This window comes from Giraffa tippelskirchi, chromosome 1, assembly GCF_054371585.1.
Source record: "Giraffa tippelskirchi isolate mGirTip1 chromosome 1, T2T-mGirTip1v1.2.pri, whole genome shotgun sequence".
In the NCBI taxonomy this organism is placed as follows: Eukaryota; Metazoa; Chordata; class Mammalia; order Artiodactyla; family Giraffidae; genus Giraffa; species Giraffa tippelskirchi.
Window position 1 is genome coordinate 212,750,576 of NC_137275.1, and position 19,295 is coordinate 212,769,870.

General features: G+C 39.4%; 1 protein-coding gene across 9 annotated transcripts in view; it reads right to left on the minus strand.

Annotated features, from left to right (window-relative positions):
- The window catches only part of LOC145520116 (uncharacterized), a 525,123-nt gene that overhangs the window by 244,250 nt on the left and 261,578 nt on the right, over positions 1–19,295 (minus strand). For 5 of the 9 annotated variants that reach the window (XM_081525795.1, XM_081525845.1, XM_081525837.1 and 2 more), the window contains 2 exons: positions 13,593–13,705; positions 11,927–11,960 (listed from right to left, as the gene is read on the minus strand). In XM_081525795.1, coding sequence (XP_081381921.1) covers positions 11,927–11,960; positions 13,593–13,705 — 147 coding nt within the window. Of the gene's footprint in view, positions 1–1,269; positions 1,532–4,929; positions 5,520–6,472; positions 6,650–11,307; positions 11,464–11,926; positions 11,961–13,592; positions 13,706–19,295 lie in introns of those variants that run through there. The other 4 variants (XR_014064230.1, XR_014064239.1, XR_014064241.1 and 1 more) reach the window with 2 other exon arrangements.

Below are 19,295 nucleotides of genomic sequence, written 5' to 3' on the forward strand. Positions count from 1 at the left end.
CTTGCTGCCTGCTAGCCAAACCATAAATCTAAATGGCAAAACCAGAAAAAAAAAAAAAAAAGATGTGCAGTATTTTAGAATAAAGGAATTCCAATGTGTCAAATACCTTCTGCACAATTATCTAAGCAGTTCCTTGTTTAGGAAGGTTTTCGGAGAAAGCTGGTCATCAGATGCGCCTGCTCGCCCGGACTGCTTTACTTCACATTGTTCTCAAAGACATCACTTTGAGAAGGACATCACCCTGGAAAACAGGAGAGCTGGGTTCTGCACTTACTTCACTGAGTGTCCTCGGGCACACCCCATCCTCTCTTTGGGTTTCAGATTTCTCATCTATGACATGAAGTTTCAGTCCAGAGATACTATCATTTTTAATGCTGAGTCTCTCATTTTAGCTGTTGCTTTTGACTTGTTAGCTTCTTAACACACCTGTGTAGGAAACTTTCATGAAATGAGAGAAGCTGGGCTGCCCAGGTACGACACCAAATGGTGGATGCCTCGGCTTCTTCCTTCTTTGGACTTTTCCAGAAGTAGATGAAATGAAAAGACAGGATGGGGTCCTAGTCCAGGACTTTCCCTTCCATCAACTTCCTTCCTTCTTTATCTCCCCTCCTAAACCACTTCCCAATCCCACACTCCCCACTTTAGACTGCCAGTGCCCTCTCAAAACTACTGTCACCTACTGCCCTTCTCAAAATCAGGAGGCAGAGAGCTCCACGTTTACCTATGACACTGAAATGTAATACTGACTGTAACTAAAACACAGCTATTATCTCAGTTTAAGAGAGGACCCAGGAATCATTTTCAACCTCTGACAGTTAATAATAAGACATATTCTAAGTTGTGCCAAGAGAAGAGAATGAGGCCAATTAGTGCAGGAGGATAGTTTTAACATAATATGCTCTAGTCCATATTACACTCTTTCTCAACTGTCCCTATCTAATAAAACTTCTTATGTCTAAAATATTTTCTAAAAATAAATGAATACATACATAATCATCTAACAGTGCCCTCTGTGTACATATTCTTTCACACACTCCAGGTTCTGTTGTATGCTTTCAGCCAACAAGAGCTACCAAGGAGGTTGTATCAAAAGGAACTCTACCCTCAACTTTGAATTCAGTGTGTTCTGCAACATGAGTGATTTATGTACCATGGTCACTCTGTGTGTGTGTGTGTGTGTGTGTGTGTGTGTGTGTGTGTGCTCACATGCACATACGAAGACAATTTTGAGCTACAGTGGAACACCAAAACTATCTAAGAACTGATCTGGATTTTCCAGATTTATTTTTCCTGTTGGCTGTTAAATTACAATTAAATTGCAAAAGTTTCCATAGCTTGAGACTCCTTCAAGAAAATGGACAAAGAAACCAAACAGTGAAGATTAGAAGATAATCAGGCTTGTCCCTACACTTGGCGTGCCTGGATTACATGCAGACTGCTGAAGTTCCTGCTCTCCTCTCCATGCCTTACCACCTGGATCAGTCAAGGTCACTCGCTTTGCTCCAGAGAAGCGATCTACTTGGACATACTCCTGTAGTTGGAAATAGGTCAGGGTGAGCTTAGACAGAAAATACAGAGCAGTCCACTGTCCTGTCAGATATTTCAGAATCTTACCTGCACTACAGCCCTGACAGATGGCCCAGCTAGAGAGACTCCTTACGTTTCCTAGCACTCACTCAAGAACCTGCCCCCTGACTTCCTAAGCAGAGCATCTTGTAAATGCTCAGAGAAACTCTCAAAGGCTCTCTGTTTGACCTGATATTCTCTGGAAGGCTTACAACTCACGGTTGTTCATTTTCTATAATAGCAAAAAAAAACCCAACAAACTAAAATCCAACAAAAAGGGATTAGTTACCAAAAGTATGGTAAACCTAGACAATGGGACACTATAAAAATTAGATATACCTACGTATTTATATACTTAGCAATATACTGCTACTAGGTATAGTACAATCTCATTAACAGAAAAGACTCTGGACAGTAATGCACCTAATTCTTAATTATACTTATTCACGAGTGGTGAAAGTACAGTTGCTGTTGTTGTTGTATTCACTTTGCTTATATGTATTTTCTAATTTTAAAGAGTAACTTATAGTTTATATAATATTTTGAGGCTAAAATAGTTAAATAATGGTTGATTAGTCCTGATGGCATTTAACATTCCTCCAACACTAAGACTATGAAACTGATCACCTGAAACCAAATAACTAATGCTGCACCCCCTCCCCCAACTAATCATACATACACACATAAGGTCACACACACTGCATATATGTCAACAGCAATGGCCAAAAAGTCCATCTCTGGGACACGAGATTACAATGATAAGTCTCACAGTAATGGCAGGAATTTCAATGGCCACATTCAAAATGACAACATGGCTGAAATAACACCAGCACTCGGCAAATAATAAACAGGATGGAGTGCTGCTTGGCTCAGGTGAACTTCAGTTTGTTTTCTTTTCATTGTATTCCCCCTTTCACAAAGCCAAGATTTGCCTTTGGATCTCACAGGCCTAGGATACTATTATTTTGACAGTTGTTCGGTGGCATTGCAGAGGATGAAAGAGCACTGGTTAGCTTTCCATCTAAACACACCACCCACTCCAAGCAGCATAAACACTGTTATTTTAGTTGATGGATGAGATTTATAGATGTGTGTGTAGAGGGCAAGTTGAAAATTAGTAAGGAGAAGTTGAGAATTAGAATGAAGAGAATACATGTGACACATTTGTCTATAAAATAGACCAAGAATTGAATTTGTATAAAGATAAGTACATTTTAATTAGAAGCTGATATCTCAAATATCAGATCAAGATTAAGCTCAATAGCAAATGCTAATCCTCCTACCTCTCAGGAGTGTTCAGGATTTAGTTCTAATACGATAATAGATCTGAAAGTCCTTTGTACCTTTTGTGAGAAGTTCTTATTGTTGTATGAGTAAAAGTAATAAACATTTAATTTTACTCTGATTTCTTAAGAACACTGCTGCTGCTGCTAAGTTGCTTCAGTTGTGTCCAACTCTGTGCGACCCCATAGACGGCAACCCACCAGGCTCCCCTGTCCCTGGGATTCTCCAGGCAAGAATACTGGAGTGGGGTGCCATTGCCTTCTCCGTCTTACGAACACTAACTTTCAACAGAGATCTGTTCTTGCTTACTGTGTTAAGATATACAAAACCATATTAGGAACATCATTATTTTTCTTTGTTGAAAAAAAAAAAAACTTAACCCAGCATCTAGAACCCCACAAACATGTAAAACATAAGAAAAAAAAATCTTCATTCAAATAGCCATATCAGTCCTTGCTTTAATATACTAAATATTGCATTGAAAGAAAGTTATAATTTAAAATGTTATTTGTGTCAAGTCACCTCTGAAACAAATACTAAGATATCAAGTCTCTAAAAAATCTTTTACACAAAGTAATACTTTCAGAGCCTATATATATGGGCACTCCATATGTTTTTCATTGTTGACCTAAGAAAGGGATATAAGAATCATGTTTTATTGTTGAAAACTCTGATACCAGGAGTGAAGAGGTGATCCACAGGCAGAAACTTTCACGACCAGGATTCGAATCCACATTTGATTCCAAGTCTCATGCCCTTTTACTTTAAATGAGTTTCCTCTTTTCCTTGCCCACTGGGTAGCACTGTAATGCACTGAATATAGGCTTACTACTTGAAAACCTCTAATTTCTACAGAGGAGTAGCTTATGGAAAATGGCTTGTGCTAAGCAGATCAGTCTATGCACCACATGTGATCTCCTGGTTGCCTAACTCATGACGGCAATGAAGTCACAGTTACCCTAATTACCCATCATCACATGAATGAGATATGCAGGAAAGGTGTTCCCTCCCAAACACTGAGCATTTGAATCATTGCTTATGATGGAAACAACCTTAGGGACTGACCCAAGAGAAAACAGTAGTCATGTAATTTAAAGATATATTCTATTAACAGGAAGATGTGCAGGTTACTGATGCATAGGAGTGGATTTATTACTGTCATTCTTATATAGGCTCCATTTGAGCTGAAAAAGAATGGAAATAATGATCTGAGATACTGTGTTGGAATTAAGAGAAAAGTGTTCCCCTAAAACCAATGGTTAGAAAACATGTGAGAAGTATTTTGGGACAACAGAGAAAGCCCAAATTTTATAATCTCATCACCCTGGTTTTTAAAACTTACTGAGTTCTAAGATCTTGGGCCAATTTTTCAATCTTTTTGATCCTTAATTCTTCACATGTTAATAAGTTTCCGCAGATCTCACAGTTAGGTAAGCCAGGACTCAAACTCAAATTCCATTCAGGAGAGGCCTGTTGCACATTTCAGAAGACAAGTGAGCCTGCCAGGGAACCTGACCCTCCCCTGAGGGATACCAGGGACCAGGTAATGGTGGGGGGTACATGAGAGAAGTTGTTTAGGAAAAGAAATGTTGATGGAAAGGTAGCTGCCTACATGAGGAATTTCAAGCCAAAACTACTGCAAGACTCAAAGACCAGAGGAATTTGATGAAGCTATTTGAGGTTCTGAGGGAATAGATTTCCAAAGAAAGCTGGTTCCCCAATTTGTGGAAAACCAAAATCTTGAAAATCCTGAAAGCTCCATAAGCACATTTTAATGACATGAGTTCTTTATCTGACATTGGTTAAGTATTTTTGATCTAGAATCAAGAGGGAGAAACATAGTGTCAAGTTATAAACTAGGTAGAGTGGAGAGGGAAAAAGTAAGAATAAGAAAGGAGAAAAGCTGCCAGCCTAAAGTCTCCAAGGTGAGTCTCATAAGGAATGTTTTATCTCAGGGATAATGCCCTTTTTGATCCCCTCTGCTGCTTGCACATCATTTCTCCTCCCCATTCCCTAATTCCTACTCCAAAACAGAAACAAATAAGCCTGCTTCATTAAAGGATATATCATTATACCCACCTCACTGTCGGTGTCTTCATTCCCTGAAGAGTTTAGAACTTGGTGGTGCTTTTTCTTTCACCACTTCTATCACCATCTTGATAAAAGTCTTGATGACTTCATCATCCATGTAGATTACTCATCTACTGCCTGGCCTCTCCACTGCTATCCTTGTTACTTCTTGGACCTTATCAATCAACCCTACACCTGTCTGGAATTTCTCTCCTTAACACCTCATTTTTGGATGCCCACCTCCTGTCTTATCAGCTCACATAATCTACCATGTCCACATCAATAATTCTTTGGCCCAATGAAGAGCTCCAATCCACTGGGTTTGCAAATTTGTTACTTTCCATCATCTCTATCATATCCTCACTTTCTTCTTCCCCAGGTGGGTTTCTGCAGTGTAGTTCATAATCACTTCCTTGCTCCTTCTACTTCTTGTCCTATCCATCAAGCTCCTCTGGGAAAATTCCAACCCTGATTGGCAGTGGCTATCAGCACAAACTCTCTGCACTTGTGACAAAATATGCCTCAGATGAATTGGAAGACTGGACAGGTTTGGCAAATCCCTCCAAACAAAGAATTAACTGACTCTTGTATATATGCTGCTAGATGCAGGTAAAAGAAATCAAAGCATTATTGACTTAGATTAAGAAAAGGAGGTTGAAGGGAAGTAAGAAGGAGTATAATTTCAATTTACATCTGAATAATAAGTCTCTGACTTTAAAGTAAGTAAAACTGCTAAAGTATTCCCAGGCAGAAGACAGACCTATTAAATAATAAAAAGCTTTCTTGTTTGCATTTAGTAAACTGCTTATAGTATGTAAAATGAAAGATAATAAATTTATTAACAGAATTAGTCTCTTAGTCAAACATTAATCATTAACATCTTTTTAACCATCAACACTTGTTAACAAATTTCTTCATAAAAATAGGAATAAAGACTTTAAAAGGTAAAATTTATGGCACTGCTATGATCATAAAATTAATAAATGTTTATCACAGAAAATTTGAAAAATACAGACAAGAAATGTCTGGAACAAAGTGAGCCCTCAATAACTTTTCTTACATCATTAAACATTATTTGTAGATACTGTTGACTACATCCTATTGATACTACCTAAGATTGGGTCATTACCATGTACCATAGTATTTATAGTGCTTCCTTAAAAAAAAAAAAATATATATATATATATATATATATATATATATATATATATATATATATATAAACTGCCAAGAACTTTGTAAAAACTGAGTGCATGAAGTTAGTTTTGTTAGATCATATTGGGAAAGTGAAATAAAAGAGTCAACAACAGATATAATCAACTTTAAGGCTTCTTATTGGCAAAGCTAACTTGCCTTCTAGAAAGTTCCTATGCTCTGGAAATGTGGTTACTGGTTTTTACTCCCCATAGTGGAAGACTTCCTAGGAAGGTAGACAAATATACAAAGTACCTTGAAAAAAGTGAGGAGGTTTGAATTCAGACCTGTCCAATATTGGACCCTTGGGATAATTATACAGCTCACTTCCCCTCACAAGAGTAATTTTGTTACCTACCAAGTCCAAGCTCACTCTTCTCGCCTGCATTGACAGGCCAAGAAATCTGAGAGACTGTTGAGGCAAAAGCCAGCTGACTGAGAAGACAGCAGGCTAACATCTCAAAACAACCATCTTCTCAGGGTCTGGATACCACATTCTTTTATAGAATGGCAGGGGTGAGGGGGTGGGTTGGAGCTGGAAACAAAGTAAAAAAGCCATTAATCTTGTAAATATCTCCTAAAATGGCAAGTTGCAGGCAGGGGATATGTTAATTTCTTCCTTCCTGCCATCCACAGGTGGACAGGGTCCTGAACAAAGACTTTAGTTTATCAGGCAGAGGGCCAGGATTATCTGAGGCATAGCCATTACGCATGATCATAATAACAAAAGCAATGAAAATCAAGTCAAAGAAACAGTTCTAACATGGAGTCAGAATTGGCTCTTCCCTGCAACAATTTTACGTAAGGATCAGATAGCTCTGAATGATGCACAGTGGTGCCTAACGTATGTCAACAAAAGAAGCCTTTGCCAAGAAAATCAGCAAGGTCCTAGACTGCTATTGACCTCAGATGCCCATCCATACAATTATCTCCCCACCAGTGGGTCTCAGACTCAAAGGCACATCCAAATCTTCTCGGGGCCTGTTAAAGTTCATAACACACACACACACACACACACACACACACACACACACACACACACACACACACACACACACACACACACACACACACACACACACACACACACACACACACACACACACACACACACACACACACACACACACCCGTAGATTCCTGGATCCACTGTCTAAAGACTGTAACTCAGTAAGTCTTAGATTGGAGCTAGGAATTTGTATTTTTAATATTGTCCCTAGGCAACTGTCATGTAGATGAGCCTCTTATAAAGAGCTACTTTCTGAAAACCTACTGAGCCTTGAATTTTCATGGAAGTTCTCATGACAGAGTTATCGCTGCTTTTTAAATTTGACTAGGAGAAGTTCTTAAAAAAAACGTTTTGAAGATAAAGTGTACTTAAGTTATCAAATTTTTAATGGTTTTTTTGTCCTCAAGCATATTCCAATATCAGTTTCTTTCAAAGAATTCTCAAAAGTATCATATTTTTCATAAGCTTGTGATTTTGTAATCAAAACTTTACTTGCTGTCTTTTCTTTTCTTCAAATGTATGTTAAAATATATTTGAATATACAGAAAACTTATTTAGACTTACTTATCAATGCTTGCATGGTACTTCCTTACTACCTCATCCTCTGATCCAAGATAGATAAATAGTTGGGTTAAAACTGACTACACCAGCCATGCACTCATGGCTTCCCGTTGAGATGGTCTCCCGATACTTGCCTTTCCATTAGCAGCAGTGACAGCAACAATAAGACATTCATTGAGCACATACCAGGTATAAAACAATGTATGGGAACTTTTCTAGAGATCACTTTGGCTCTCTGATAACAGTCAGTGCTACCTTGCAGCTCACCAGATGTCATTCGATTTATTGCTTCTACCAATATAAATAAATACAAAATATACTTCCTCTTAAAATACAAATAAAACATCATACATACTGTTAGGTACATTTTCAGACTCTAATAAACATAAAATGAAGGTATGAGGAAATTAATAAATGCTACAAGTATTTGAGAAGTTAGGTACACATAGGTAACATATAATAGATCTCTGCACTAGATACAAAACTGGCCGTTGACCCACATGGCCATAACCCTTGATCTTTGGGGCTATCTTTTCCACCAGATGGGAATTATTTGCCTTTCTACCAGACAAAAATCTACTAGTCACCACCATGGTATCCCTATAGAACTAGAGCAGCAGTCCCCAATCTTTTTGACACCAGGGATTAATTTTATGGAAGACAATTTTTCCACAGACTGGGGGTGGTGGGAGGAAGGTTTCAGGATGTTTCAGTCACGTTACATTTATTGTGTACTTTATTTTTAATCTAATGCTACTGCTGCTGATCTGACAGGAGGCATCAATCTGAGGCCTGGAAGTTGGGGGACCCCTGAGCTATAGAATAGCTCAGTCAGTAGAAAGTCTGGTGAGCCACACTGACACTGTAACATCAGAAGACACAGTAGCCTCATTTGCCAACTTTCCAGTTTGGGGTAGTTTTCATGACAATTCGAAGTTTGTGAAAATATTACAGCTGATAAACCAGTGCTGTCAATGAGTGGGTGAGAAATCTTTTCTTAGAAATGTGAGTGGGTGAGAAATAGTTTCTTAGAAATGTGGCACAGCTTTATGGGATAAGTACCAAAAATTTAAAAAACAGAAAGGAAGGGAGGGAGGGCGGGAGGGAGGAAGGAAAGGGAAAGAAAGGAAGAAGGGAAGATGGGGAGGGAAAGGGAGGAGGAGGGAGAGAAATAAAGAAGAAAACAGGATTTCAAGTTTACCCCTCATATTTCATGCCTAGAGTTTGGATTCACTCAAAGTATGCTATTTTCTTAGAGATTTTACCCAACACTGTTTATAATTCTGTCAACATCAAGGCAATCTGAATTGCATACTAACAATATCTCAATAAATACAGCATTATGCTTGAAAGACTAGAGGAATGCTAAATTTACTTATGGCTTATTCAGGTAACAGCTTTGATGTATTCTGATGGCAAATATTCTGTGGTTAAATCAGATATGCCACATGCTCACTGTTGAGATACTACTTTATGTTGGTTTTGATATATACATTTCTATTTGGACATGACTGAGCAACTGAACTGAAGATTTGGACTTTTTATTCCTTTAGGTGAAAGGGCATGACAACTTTTGTACACAGTTTTTAAAGGTTACTCTCCATTTATAGTTATTACAAAATACTGGCTATATTCCTAATGTTGCACAATACATCCTAGTAGACTACCTTACACCCCACAGTTTGTACACTCCTGCACCTCTGTATCACTCTTGTTCTACCCCTCCACTGGTAACCACTAGCTTGTTCTCTATACCTGCAAGTCTGCTTCTTTTTTGTTATATTCAGTAGTTTGTTGTATATTTTTTAGATTCCACATATAAGCGATATCATACAATATTTGTCTTTCTCTGACTTGTTTCACTTAGCACTGTTGTCGTTGCTCGGTTGCTCAGTCATGTCTGACTCTTTGAGACCCCACGGACTGCAGCACGCCAGGCTTCCCTGTCCTTCACCATCTCCTGGGAAGACCATAGCCTTAGCATAATGCCCTCCAAATCCATCCATGTTGCTGCAAATGGTGAAATTTTGTTCTTTCTTTTTTATGTTTGAGAAGCATTCCATTGAGTATATATATATCACACCACAGCTTTTCTTATCCATTCATCTGTTGATGAACACTTAGGTTGCTTCCATATGTTAGCAATTGTAAATAATGTTGCTATGATCACTGAGGTGCATATATCTTTTCAAATTAGTGTTTTTGGTTGTTTGGTTGTTTTTTTTTGTGATATATACCCAGGAGTGGAATTGCTAGGTCATATGGCAGTTCTATTTTTGTTTTCATTCTGATTAGCAGCAATTTTATTTGTCCATCAATTCTACTTTATCCTTTATAATTTTAATTTTTAAATTAAAGTATAGTTGATTTACAATGTTTCAGGTATATAGCAAACTAATTCAATATATATGTGTGTGTGTATATATATAATGTATATATACATATATGTGTGTGTATGTATGTATATATACATATATATACTTTTTCAGATTCTTTTTCATTATAGGTTCTTACAAGATATCGAATATATTCCCTGTGCTATATAGCAGGTCCTTGTTTATCTATTATACATAGAGTAGTGTGCATCTTTTAATCCCAAATTCCTAATTTATCGCCCCACACACACACTTTCCCTTTTGGTTACCATCAGTTTGTTTCCTATGTCTGTGAGTTTATTTTTGTTTTGTACATAAGTTTATTTGTATCATTTTTTCAGATTCCACATATAGGTGATATCACAATGCTTTTTGTTCTAAATATATTCAAGAAGTATAGGAAAGTCTGAGAAATTTCAAAAATCCTTCTGATCTGAAAGTGATCTCTTTATATTAAAGCTGAACAGAGAAAGAAATAGCCTTATTTTTTCCCTGCTATTTGAAACAAGAAAGAGTCCGACTTTGTAGATGATCCTAGAACTTGGGTTATTATTTTTTTCTTTCCTTTGTACTTTGAGCTTTTAATTCATATTGATGGAAGAAAATGCCAGAAGATGACCAAAGCCACAATAAACTGGAACATTTGGAAAGAGTCAGAGAGGTATTTGTATGACTATCCCTTATAAAAATCTACCTTCCAATCTCATAGGGGAAAAAGAGTCCTCAGGATAGCCCCTGCACTCTGTAGTTTGGCTAAGCAAAAGTACTTTCAAAAGACTTTAAGGCAGTACCATGAAATCTCTAATTTTGGTTTTTAGTGGAATCAGGAGCCACAAGGTCAATAACAAGTGGAAAAAAATATTTTTTTTTAGTTTCCCAATGTCAGTCAACATTTCAGTTATCCGACATTCAGTGTAAGGACACTTAACCATAACATGTCACTTTTGGCAGAGATAAAACATAGATTCATCCCACCCAGATTCACATACTAGGTACTGGGGTTGACCCAGATGGCCTCTCCTGTCCCCTTCATGAATGATGTATGTTGAGAGTTGTGGAGAAGAGAGGAGGAATTATTACATCAGTCTCTTCCACCCCCAAACACTAGAGAACAACTGCAAAAGGAACTGATCGTTAGTGAACACCACTACAACCAGACATATTACAAATGCCACTTTCAGCAAGGTTAATGTTATCCTCCTCTGAACAAACAAGGAGACCATGTCTAAGAGAATTTAAGCAACTTACCCAGGATCAAAGAGGACCATGTAGCAGGGACATCTGAATGGCAAAATTCAGTTTAGTTGAAAACCATGACCTCCTACAGGCATTCTCGGCCTATTAAATCCTGAGCCAAAGGCTGCTGGCCAGCAGGAAAGCAAAGATGACTCTTGTGTGATAAATCTTTGACAAACCAAGCAAGAAAAAGTGGGATGTGGACTCCAGTGTTTCGATTCCAAAACCAGGTTCATTCTCCTACTTCAGCAACCTAAGAATGGGCCAGAGGAACTCGAAGCATCACAGATGCTCTTAGTACCCCAGTCCGGGGTTCAAAAAAGAAGGCCTGTTTTTCTGATCACATTCATATTCTGGATGTGCCCACATAGGGATATATAGCTACATCGTGTCTGCAGTGTCCCACTAAAATCACACATAGTCCTGTAAAGTTGAAATGCCCACACAAGTTTTAGAGAGAGCCTGGAACATGTGCCCATTATTTTTCTGACAACTACTCCCGTCTGGATGATGCTAATGGGATGTAATGAGAAAACTCATTTAAAAAGTCACTGCTCCCCACTGACTGAAAGTTCATATTTTCAATCTTCGTAATTAATCAGTCAACAGGTATATTACCAAAGCGACTTACCAAATTATAAATGATGACCTGTCGAAGTCCAGAACTATGAGAGAAAAGAAAAAACAACAATATATCAAGCTATCCAAAAGCAACAAAAAAGATGCAACTAACTCTTGGGAAAACTGACAGGTTAAATTTCATTCAAATTCATTTAGATGGAATGGTCTTGAGATGTGGTTAGTTTTGATGATCTATTATTGCCAGGAGCAAGAAACTTTGTATGAATGTCTGAAAAACAATTGTACTTGCTAGGTTTTCATCAGGATTAAATGGTCAGTCTTAAACATCTTAGTCAATAGCTTAATATGGATCAACTAATCTAGAATACAGTTTATAGGTAAATCAAATTGACATGCCTCACAGGGTCCACTTTCTCAAAATTAAACACCACACCAGAACTGCAGTATACATGACTAGAGTGGACAGCCCATTATTCTCAACTTTCTCCCAAGCTAAACTCTCTCAATCATGCTTAAGTCATTCTTCATTCAGTTAGAACTTGTTTGGAGTCAAGCTTCATGAATGTCACTGAGAATGCAGAAATAATCAAGGCACAGTATTTTCCTCCAAGAGGCACAAAGTCTACTTTGTGCCACAAAGTTGATGGTCAAGTAAACCAAAAATGGCAAGATAATCCGATGGCATAAGTCCAGAGAACTTTGTGAATGTCAGGCTCAGAACCATTTCACCCAATTCAGGGAAGGTGTTCAAGAAAAAATTGTACAAGTGAAATTATTTACAAAACACAAACAGACTCACAAACTTAAAAAAACACACTATGGTTACCAAAGGAGAAATGGAGGGCAGGCAGATAAATCAGGACACTGGGATTAACATATACACAGTACTATATACAAAATAAATAATCAACAAGGACCTATTGTATAGCACAGGGAACTCTGCTCAATATTCTATAATAACCTACATGAAAAAAGAATCTGAAAAAGAATGGATATATGTATACACACACACACACACACACACACACACATATATATATAACTGAGTCAATTTGCTGTACACCGGAAACTACTACAACATTGTAAATTAATTCTACTCCAATATAAAATAAAAAATTAAATTAAAAAATAATTCATAAGTGTGAGCAATAGCATAAATGCCTACTTATTTAGCCAGTAGACAATCAAAGGCATTCTGGTTATCTAATACTAACGGGGCTAAAGAATTTAGGGATGTCTATGGTGCTACAGTGCAATCTTTTTGGCTATTTGACCAAGGATGGCAGATAGATTTCTGATCATCTTTTTGTTTACATACACTCCTGCGTTAGGAACCAAGATTCCCCAAGATTTTGCTACCTTTATCTCAGTATATTGCAAATATAGATTGCTTGACTCTGTAAATAAGAGGGAAGGAAGGTACTTCTGGATGTATAGACAATGGGGTAACATAATGTTCTAATAAACAAACCTTCTACTTGTCAGCTACTAAAAAATGAAAGGAAAAAAGAAGAAAGTGTGAAGCTTCATCTACATCTTGAAGAACAAGTAACAGTTTACCAGATAGAGAAGAAGGAAGAGGATTCCAGGTACATGGAACAACTTGTGGAAAGGCCCAGGGGTAGGAGAAAACATCGTATGTTGGAATGAGGCATGGCGCAGAGTCTCCTAGCACACACAACAAACAAACAGCATGAGCAAGAAAACAAACCTACATCGCACTCAGAGGTTCTGGAGTTCTTATTACAGCAGCATAACTTAGACATTCCTGGCTGACACAACAGCCGCATGTCCTTGGGCGTGGATTTCTGAGCCTGAATTTCCTCATCTGTGGAAAAAAAAAAAAATGGGAACAATGATATCACTCTCACTGGAACATTATAATAATAAAAATTAGCTAATAGATTTGAACTTACTTTGAAAACTCACAACTGTTTTCTTTTATTTAGTAAACTTAAGATATAATTATTGATTTCTTTTTAGAAACCAAATAACACAAAAAGAAAGAATTACTACCCAATGTTACTCTTATCTCACTTAAAAGAAAACTTTATCTTCCATGTCAACTAGTCTCCTACATAGACAGCAAGGTCTTTAGGGAAAACTCTGCAGGCCTCAAGTGACAATTCCAGTGAGATCCACTTTATCCCTCATTGACACGATACACACAGACCTCCAGCAGGCCTGAGCCTCCTTTGATGAGCCTTTTTGAAATGTGCACATCCATATCTCAGGAGACGTATCACTGTCAGCCTTACTTACAACGAAATTCCCACTGATATGTAATTCTCACTCCCATCAACTGCCTCATTCTACCACACTTTGAATTCATTTCTTTATTCAATTGGCAATCATAAAAATATACTGAGCACCTTCTATATGCACAGAACATTGCTCCAGTTAGGGCAACTATGTTTTCTGAAACACAAATTAGGTTGGATGTTCAAACAACCAAAAATGCATAGAAAGAACAGAGTGCTTACAATTGAGCCCACTATGGATAGAAGTCTAATGTACTATCTATTGTATAAGCACGCTGTGCATAATTTGCTTATATGATATTTAAAGGATATTCATTCATTGATACATTCAACAAATACTTACTGACTCTCTACTCAGTACTGGGAATGCTAATGACAAATAAAAAGAGACACCACTTCTGCCTATGAGTTACTTACCATTTGAAATGGGAGACAGAAATTAGTGAAGCAGTCATGGATACAAGTCAACCAGCATATGTGATATAATTGCTATGCTATCAAGGTATTTAATTTAGTCAGGGAAGCCAAGGAAGCTCTCAGGAAATAATGCTTCAGCTGAGATCTGAAGATAACTAAGTAGAAAAAAGACAATTCCATTCAGAAGGAATGCATGTGTAAAGGTACTGTGGCAGAGTAAGCAGAGGAGACTGAAAGGAAGCAGGAATGGAGAACGCTAAAAGGAAAACAATATGAAGTAGGCTGGACGCAAAGAAGGCTAAGGAAGGAATGTTCAGCACTTATGAGCTTATACCAAGAGCAATAAGAAGCCATTGAAAGGATACACAGAGGTGTCAGACATGACATCCAATTTGATCTTGAGTGGCATAATATTTGTCAGGAGGACTATGTGCGTCCAGCATTAGCAATAAATTAAGGGAAATACCATAAGGTAAATTCTCCAAAGTCAGAGATCTTTGTTCACTGAGGTACCCCAAATACCTAGAACAGTACCTGGTTCATGGGAGGAACTCAATAAATACTTGCTGAATGAATAATGAGACAAGCTTTTGAGAAGATGGAAGAAGAAGCATCAGTTCCAAAGATCAGACAGGATGTTAAGAGGCAGCATGTAAGCTATATTTTGAAGACCAGGTAGGATCAGGCTAGTAGAGAGGATGAGCTTGGGCATTCTAGGAATATATTTCAGGGAAAGAGGCCTGTCTGAACCAAGGCAAAGAGGCCACTAGGGCATGGACATTATGAGCCGTTCACCTTGGCTGGAGTATAGGGTGCATGAATGAATGTTGTGCAAGGTAAACGGCAAAGGTAGGCTAAGGTTAAATGCTACAGGGCCACCTTGAATGCCAAAGTTATTTCCCAAGCTGATCCATATATCTTCTCTTGGCACTAGGAGCTCCCACTTACAGGAACATTTTGTGCTATAGCAGGAGGAAACAGGCTCCAGGAAATCCAACTCTTGAAAAGTAAGAACTCTACACCAATGTGATGATAGATTTTTTTGTTTGTTTTTATTTGGGAATTCCAGCATAAGAGCCAGCCCTCCTCAGCACACCCTCCAGGGAGCCACTGGGCCCGTCTTCCCTCTATCTGACATGTGGATCTCACCACCCTAGCCTGCACTGGTCCTACCCTCGGGGAGGTGGAAAAGAGGATGTGGAACTCAACAAACGTAATCCGGAATTCCAAGCACTGTCCAGAAGAAGCATGCGCGGCAGCTCAGTCATGCAGAACTTCTGAAGAAGTGCTTTTCCCATGGAGACTCCAAACCCTGTTTACTTGCCACTATTAATCTATGTTGAATCACATGTGTAAAACTCAGAACTGTTGGAATGAATTACTGATCACAAGAGTTATGAGTGTTAGTTGGAGGGAGGAATGAAATTCAAGATATGCTATTTCACCCTGTGAGTGGGTGTATCTCATTCTTTTCTTATTTTCTAGATATTAGGTTAGGTTCACTAAAAAAGTAAGTCTGGAAGTCAGGAGCCTCAGATGGTAATCCTGAGTTGCCACAAATGAGATTAAGATTTAGTTACTTGACCTTTCTGGATTTTCTCATCTATTAAAAACAAAGTAGGAGGGTTGGGAGAGGGGGCAGAGGTGGAGAGTCAGGGGTTGAGGAAGTGAATAATAGGAGGCATGCTGTGGCTGGACCATGCCAAAGTCTTTCATTTTGAAAGACGCATTTAGGTGAGGGATGATCCAGGGCAGCAGAACGTGGGTGGTGTATGGAATCAGAACTGGTTCTGAATCCTAATCCCTTGCTTACCGGCCATGTGTCCTCCCAAGCAAGGCTCAACTGAGTGCTAACTCTTTGCCTATTCCAAACGCTTTACAGTGTTAACTCAATTAATCCATATAACTAACCCCATGAGGAGAATCATCCCATTTTTATAAGTGAGGAAACTGAGGCACGGAGATGACAACTTGCTCAAGAGCAATAGAATTGACAGTATTTACCACTCCACTCTTCTGCACTAAAAGTAAGATGGTAACTCACCGAACCTCTTTTAAGATGTTGTGTTTCCATAATGTGTAGGAATAATAGTAATACAAATCATACCCACCTTAAATACCCTTATGGCAGAAAGTGAAGAAGAACTAAAGAGCCTCTTGATGAAAGTGAAAGAGGAGAGTGAAAAGTTGGCTTAAAGCTCAACATTCATAAAACTAAGATCATGGCATCCAGTCCTATCACTTCACGGCAAATATATGGGGAAACAGTGGAAACAGTGGCTAACTTTATTTTTGGGGGCTCCAAAATCACTGCAGATGGTGACTGCAGCCATGAAATTAAAAGACGCTTACTCCTTGGAAGGAAAGTTATGATCAACCTAGACAGCATATGAAAAAGCAGAGACATTACTTTGTCAATAAAGGTCCACCTAGTCAAGGCTATGGTTTTTCCAGTAGTCATGTATGGATGTGAGGGTTGGACTATAAAGAAAGCTGAGTGCCGAAGAATTGATGCTTTTGAGCTGTGGTGTTAGAAAAGACTCTTGAGAGTCCCTTGGACTGCAAGGAGATCCAACCAGTCCATCCTAAAGGAGATCAGTCCTGGGTGTTCACTGGAAGGATTGCTGTTGAAGCTGAAACTCCAATACTTTGGCCACCTGATGCGAAGAGCTGACTCATTTGAAAAGACCTTGATGCTGGGAAAGATTGAGGGCAGGAGGAGAAGGGGATGACAGAGGAGGAGATGGTTGGATGGCATCACTGACTCAATGGACATGAGTTTGGGTAAACTCCGGGAGGTGGTGATGGACAGGGAGGCCTGGTGTGCTGCGGTTCATGGGGCCGCAAAGAGTCGGACACGACTGAGCGACTGAACTGACTGATATGTAAAGTTCCCAACACATAGCGGGTGTTCAAAAACGCTCATCTCCTCTTCCCTGTTGAGGAAGAAAAGCTCTTCTTTCATATCTGGTCCCCATCAGAAGATGAGAGAGTACCCAGAGAGATTGGAGAGGAAATACAACTTCCTCTGAGTCAACATCAATCACTTATTACTCACTCATTTATTCATTCATTAAAAATTTACTGAGCATATACCATGTGCTAAGCACTATACTGAATGCTTGAGAGGATCAGACATGGAGCCTTGCTATCACCTCCCCCACCACCCCACACACACTCTCCTGCTCCCTGCGAGAACACCCGAGACAAAGAAAAGGGTCAGAAAGAACCATCTCCCTCTCAGAGGCAGGTCGTCAAGGAGCAGAGCCAATAGCCCAGTGAGTCCACTGTGTGGTTGCAGTCAGGAAGGGCAATAGTGTCCAGGTGCTGAGAAATTGCTCTGTATGGAGAAAAGGGATGGAGCAAAAGCTACTCCTTTAACCACTACCTCCAGCCCCAGCCCTACATGCACATAGGAAGTACCTGTCAGGAAGACAGAGTAGATTCCAGGGCAAGGCACACTGGGGAATTGTGAATGGAAGCCCTTTGGGGGTCTAAAGCAAAGAAATTTATAACTCTGTCTGTGATTCTTACCTGGGGAGAGGTTCCCAGTAGAAACCGAAAGCATACTCAAAAAGCCCCTGGAGACTGATCGTTGAATTTTCTACTAAGTCAATTATATCCAATAAAATGTATCAAAGGAGTTGGGAATAATGGGGTGTCAGACTTATGGGAGAGGGTAGATATTTTTCTGATATTTCTTATATGTAACCCAAATTCAGTTCTATCCACAATTAATGTTGTGATCCACATTCTGAGATACGCTTGGCTAAGGCACCATCTTGCTGTAGGACTACATTATAAAGTCAAGTAACACCCCTTGTATATACTTATATGTGTTCCCTTCTAGATGCAAATTTCAGGAAGATACAAAGAAGAACATGAGCGGAGCACGGGACACAGGATGCTAAGTCTGCAGCAAAGAAGACTGGAACCTGTGGACACGATCCCTGTTCTCAAGTATGAACATAGCTGTAGAAGGGAGGAAGAAGGAGCAGGGCTCATTTGAGACACCTGGGGGTAGATATCTTGGGCGTTCACTGCCATGTCCCCAGTGCTTAACATGGTGCCTGGCTCAGAGTACACACTCAGTACACGTTCGCTGGATTTTGTTGAATTGAATGGAGAACGTTCAGAGAGTCAGGATGCTTCTGGGTGGGATGGGATGAGTGAGAAAGGAGGGGTGAAGCAGAACACTCCCTATCTGTAGAGGTGTGCTTGCCAGATGCCACGTGGTGGGCCATGGGAGGCTGGACTTGGGCAGCTATCAAGGCTTCTCCAAGCCCTGAGGTTCCTTGCCCTCGGCTCCATGAAATAAAGGATTCCCATTTCCCTGAGTGCTTTGGGTCTCCTTAATATTATTCTGCTACTTTCGCTGCAACCCAATCCAAAAATACACAGGGTTTGGGATCAAAACTGTTGGGAGGGTTCCCACAGCACATTGTTCTCAGCAGCTGATGCATCCCTTGGACTGCCAGAGAGGTCTGGAGAGGGACCGCCAGCTTCAGCTTCATGGTGGGGCTCACCATGTGGGCCTTCCCACAGGAGGCCACCTGAGGGAAGAGGGCTGCAGCTAACGGCCCAAGAGGACTTCTTTCTCCTCTCCGCGAGGGGAAGTCCAGGCTTGAGAGTAGAAATGACTTCAACTTGCATATTCCTTACAGCTCTCACTCAGCAGCTGCCAGTTCAGAGTCCTGAGGAATGGGAGAACTCTACACAGCTTCTATGGGTCACAGAAAG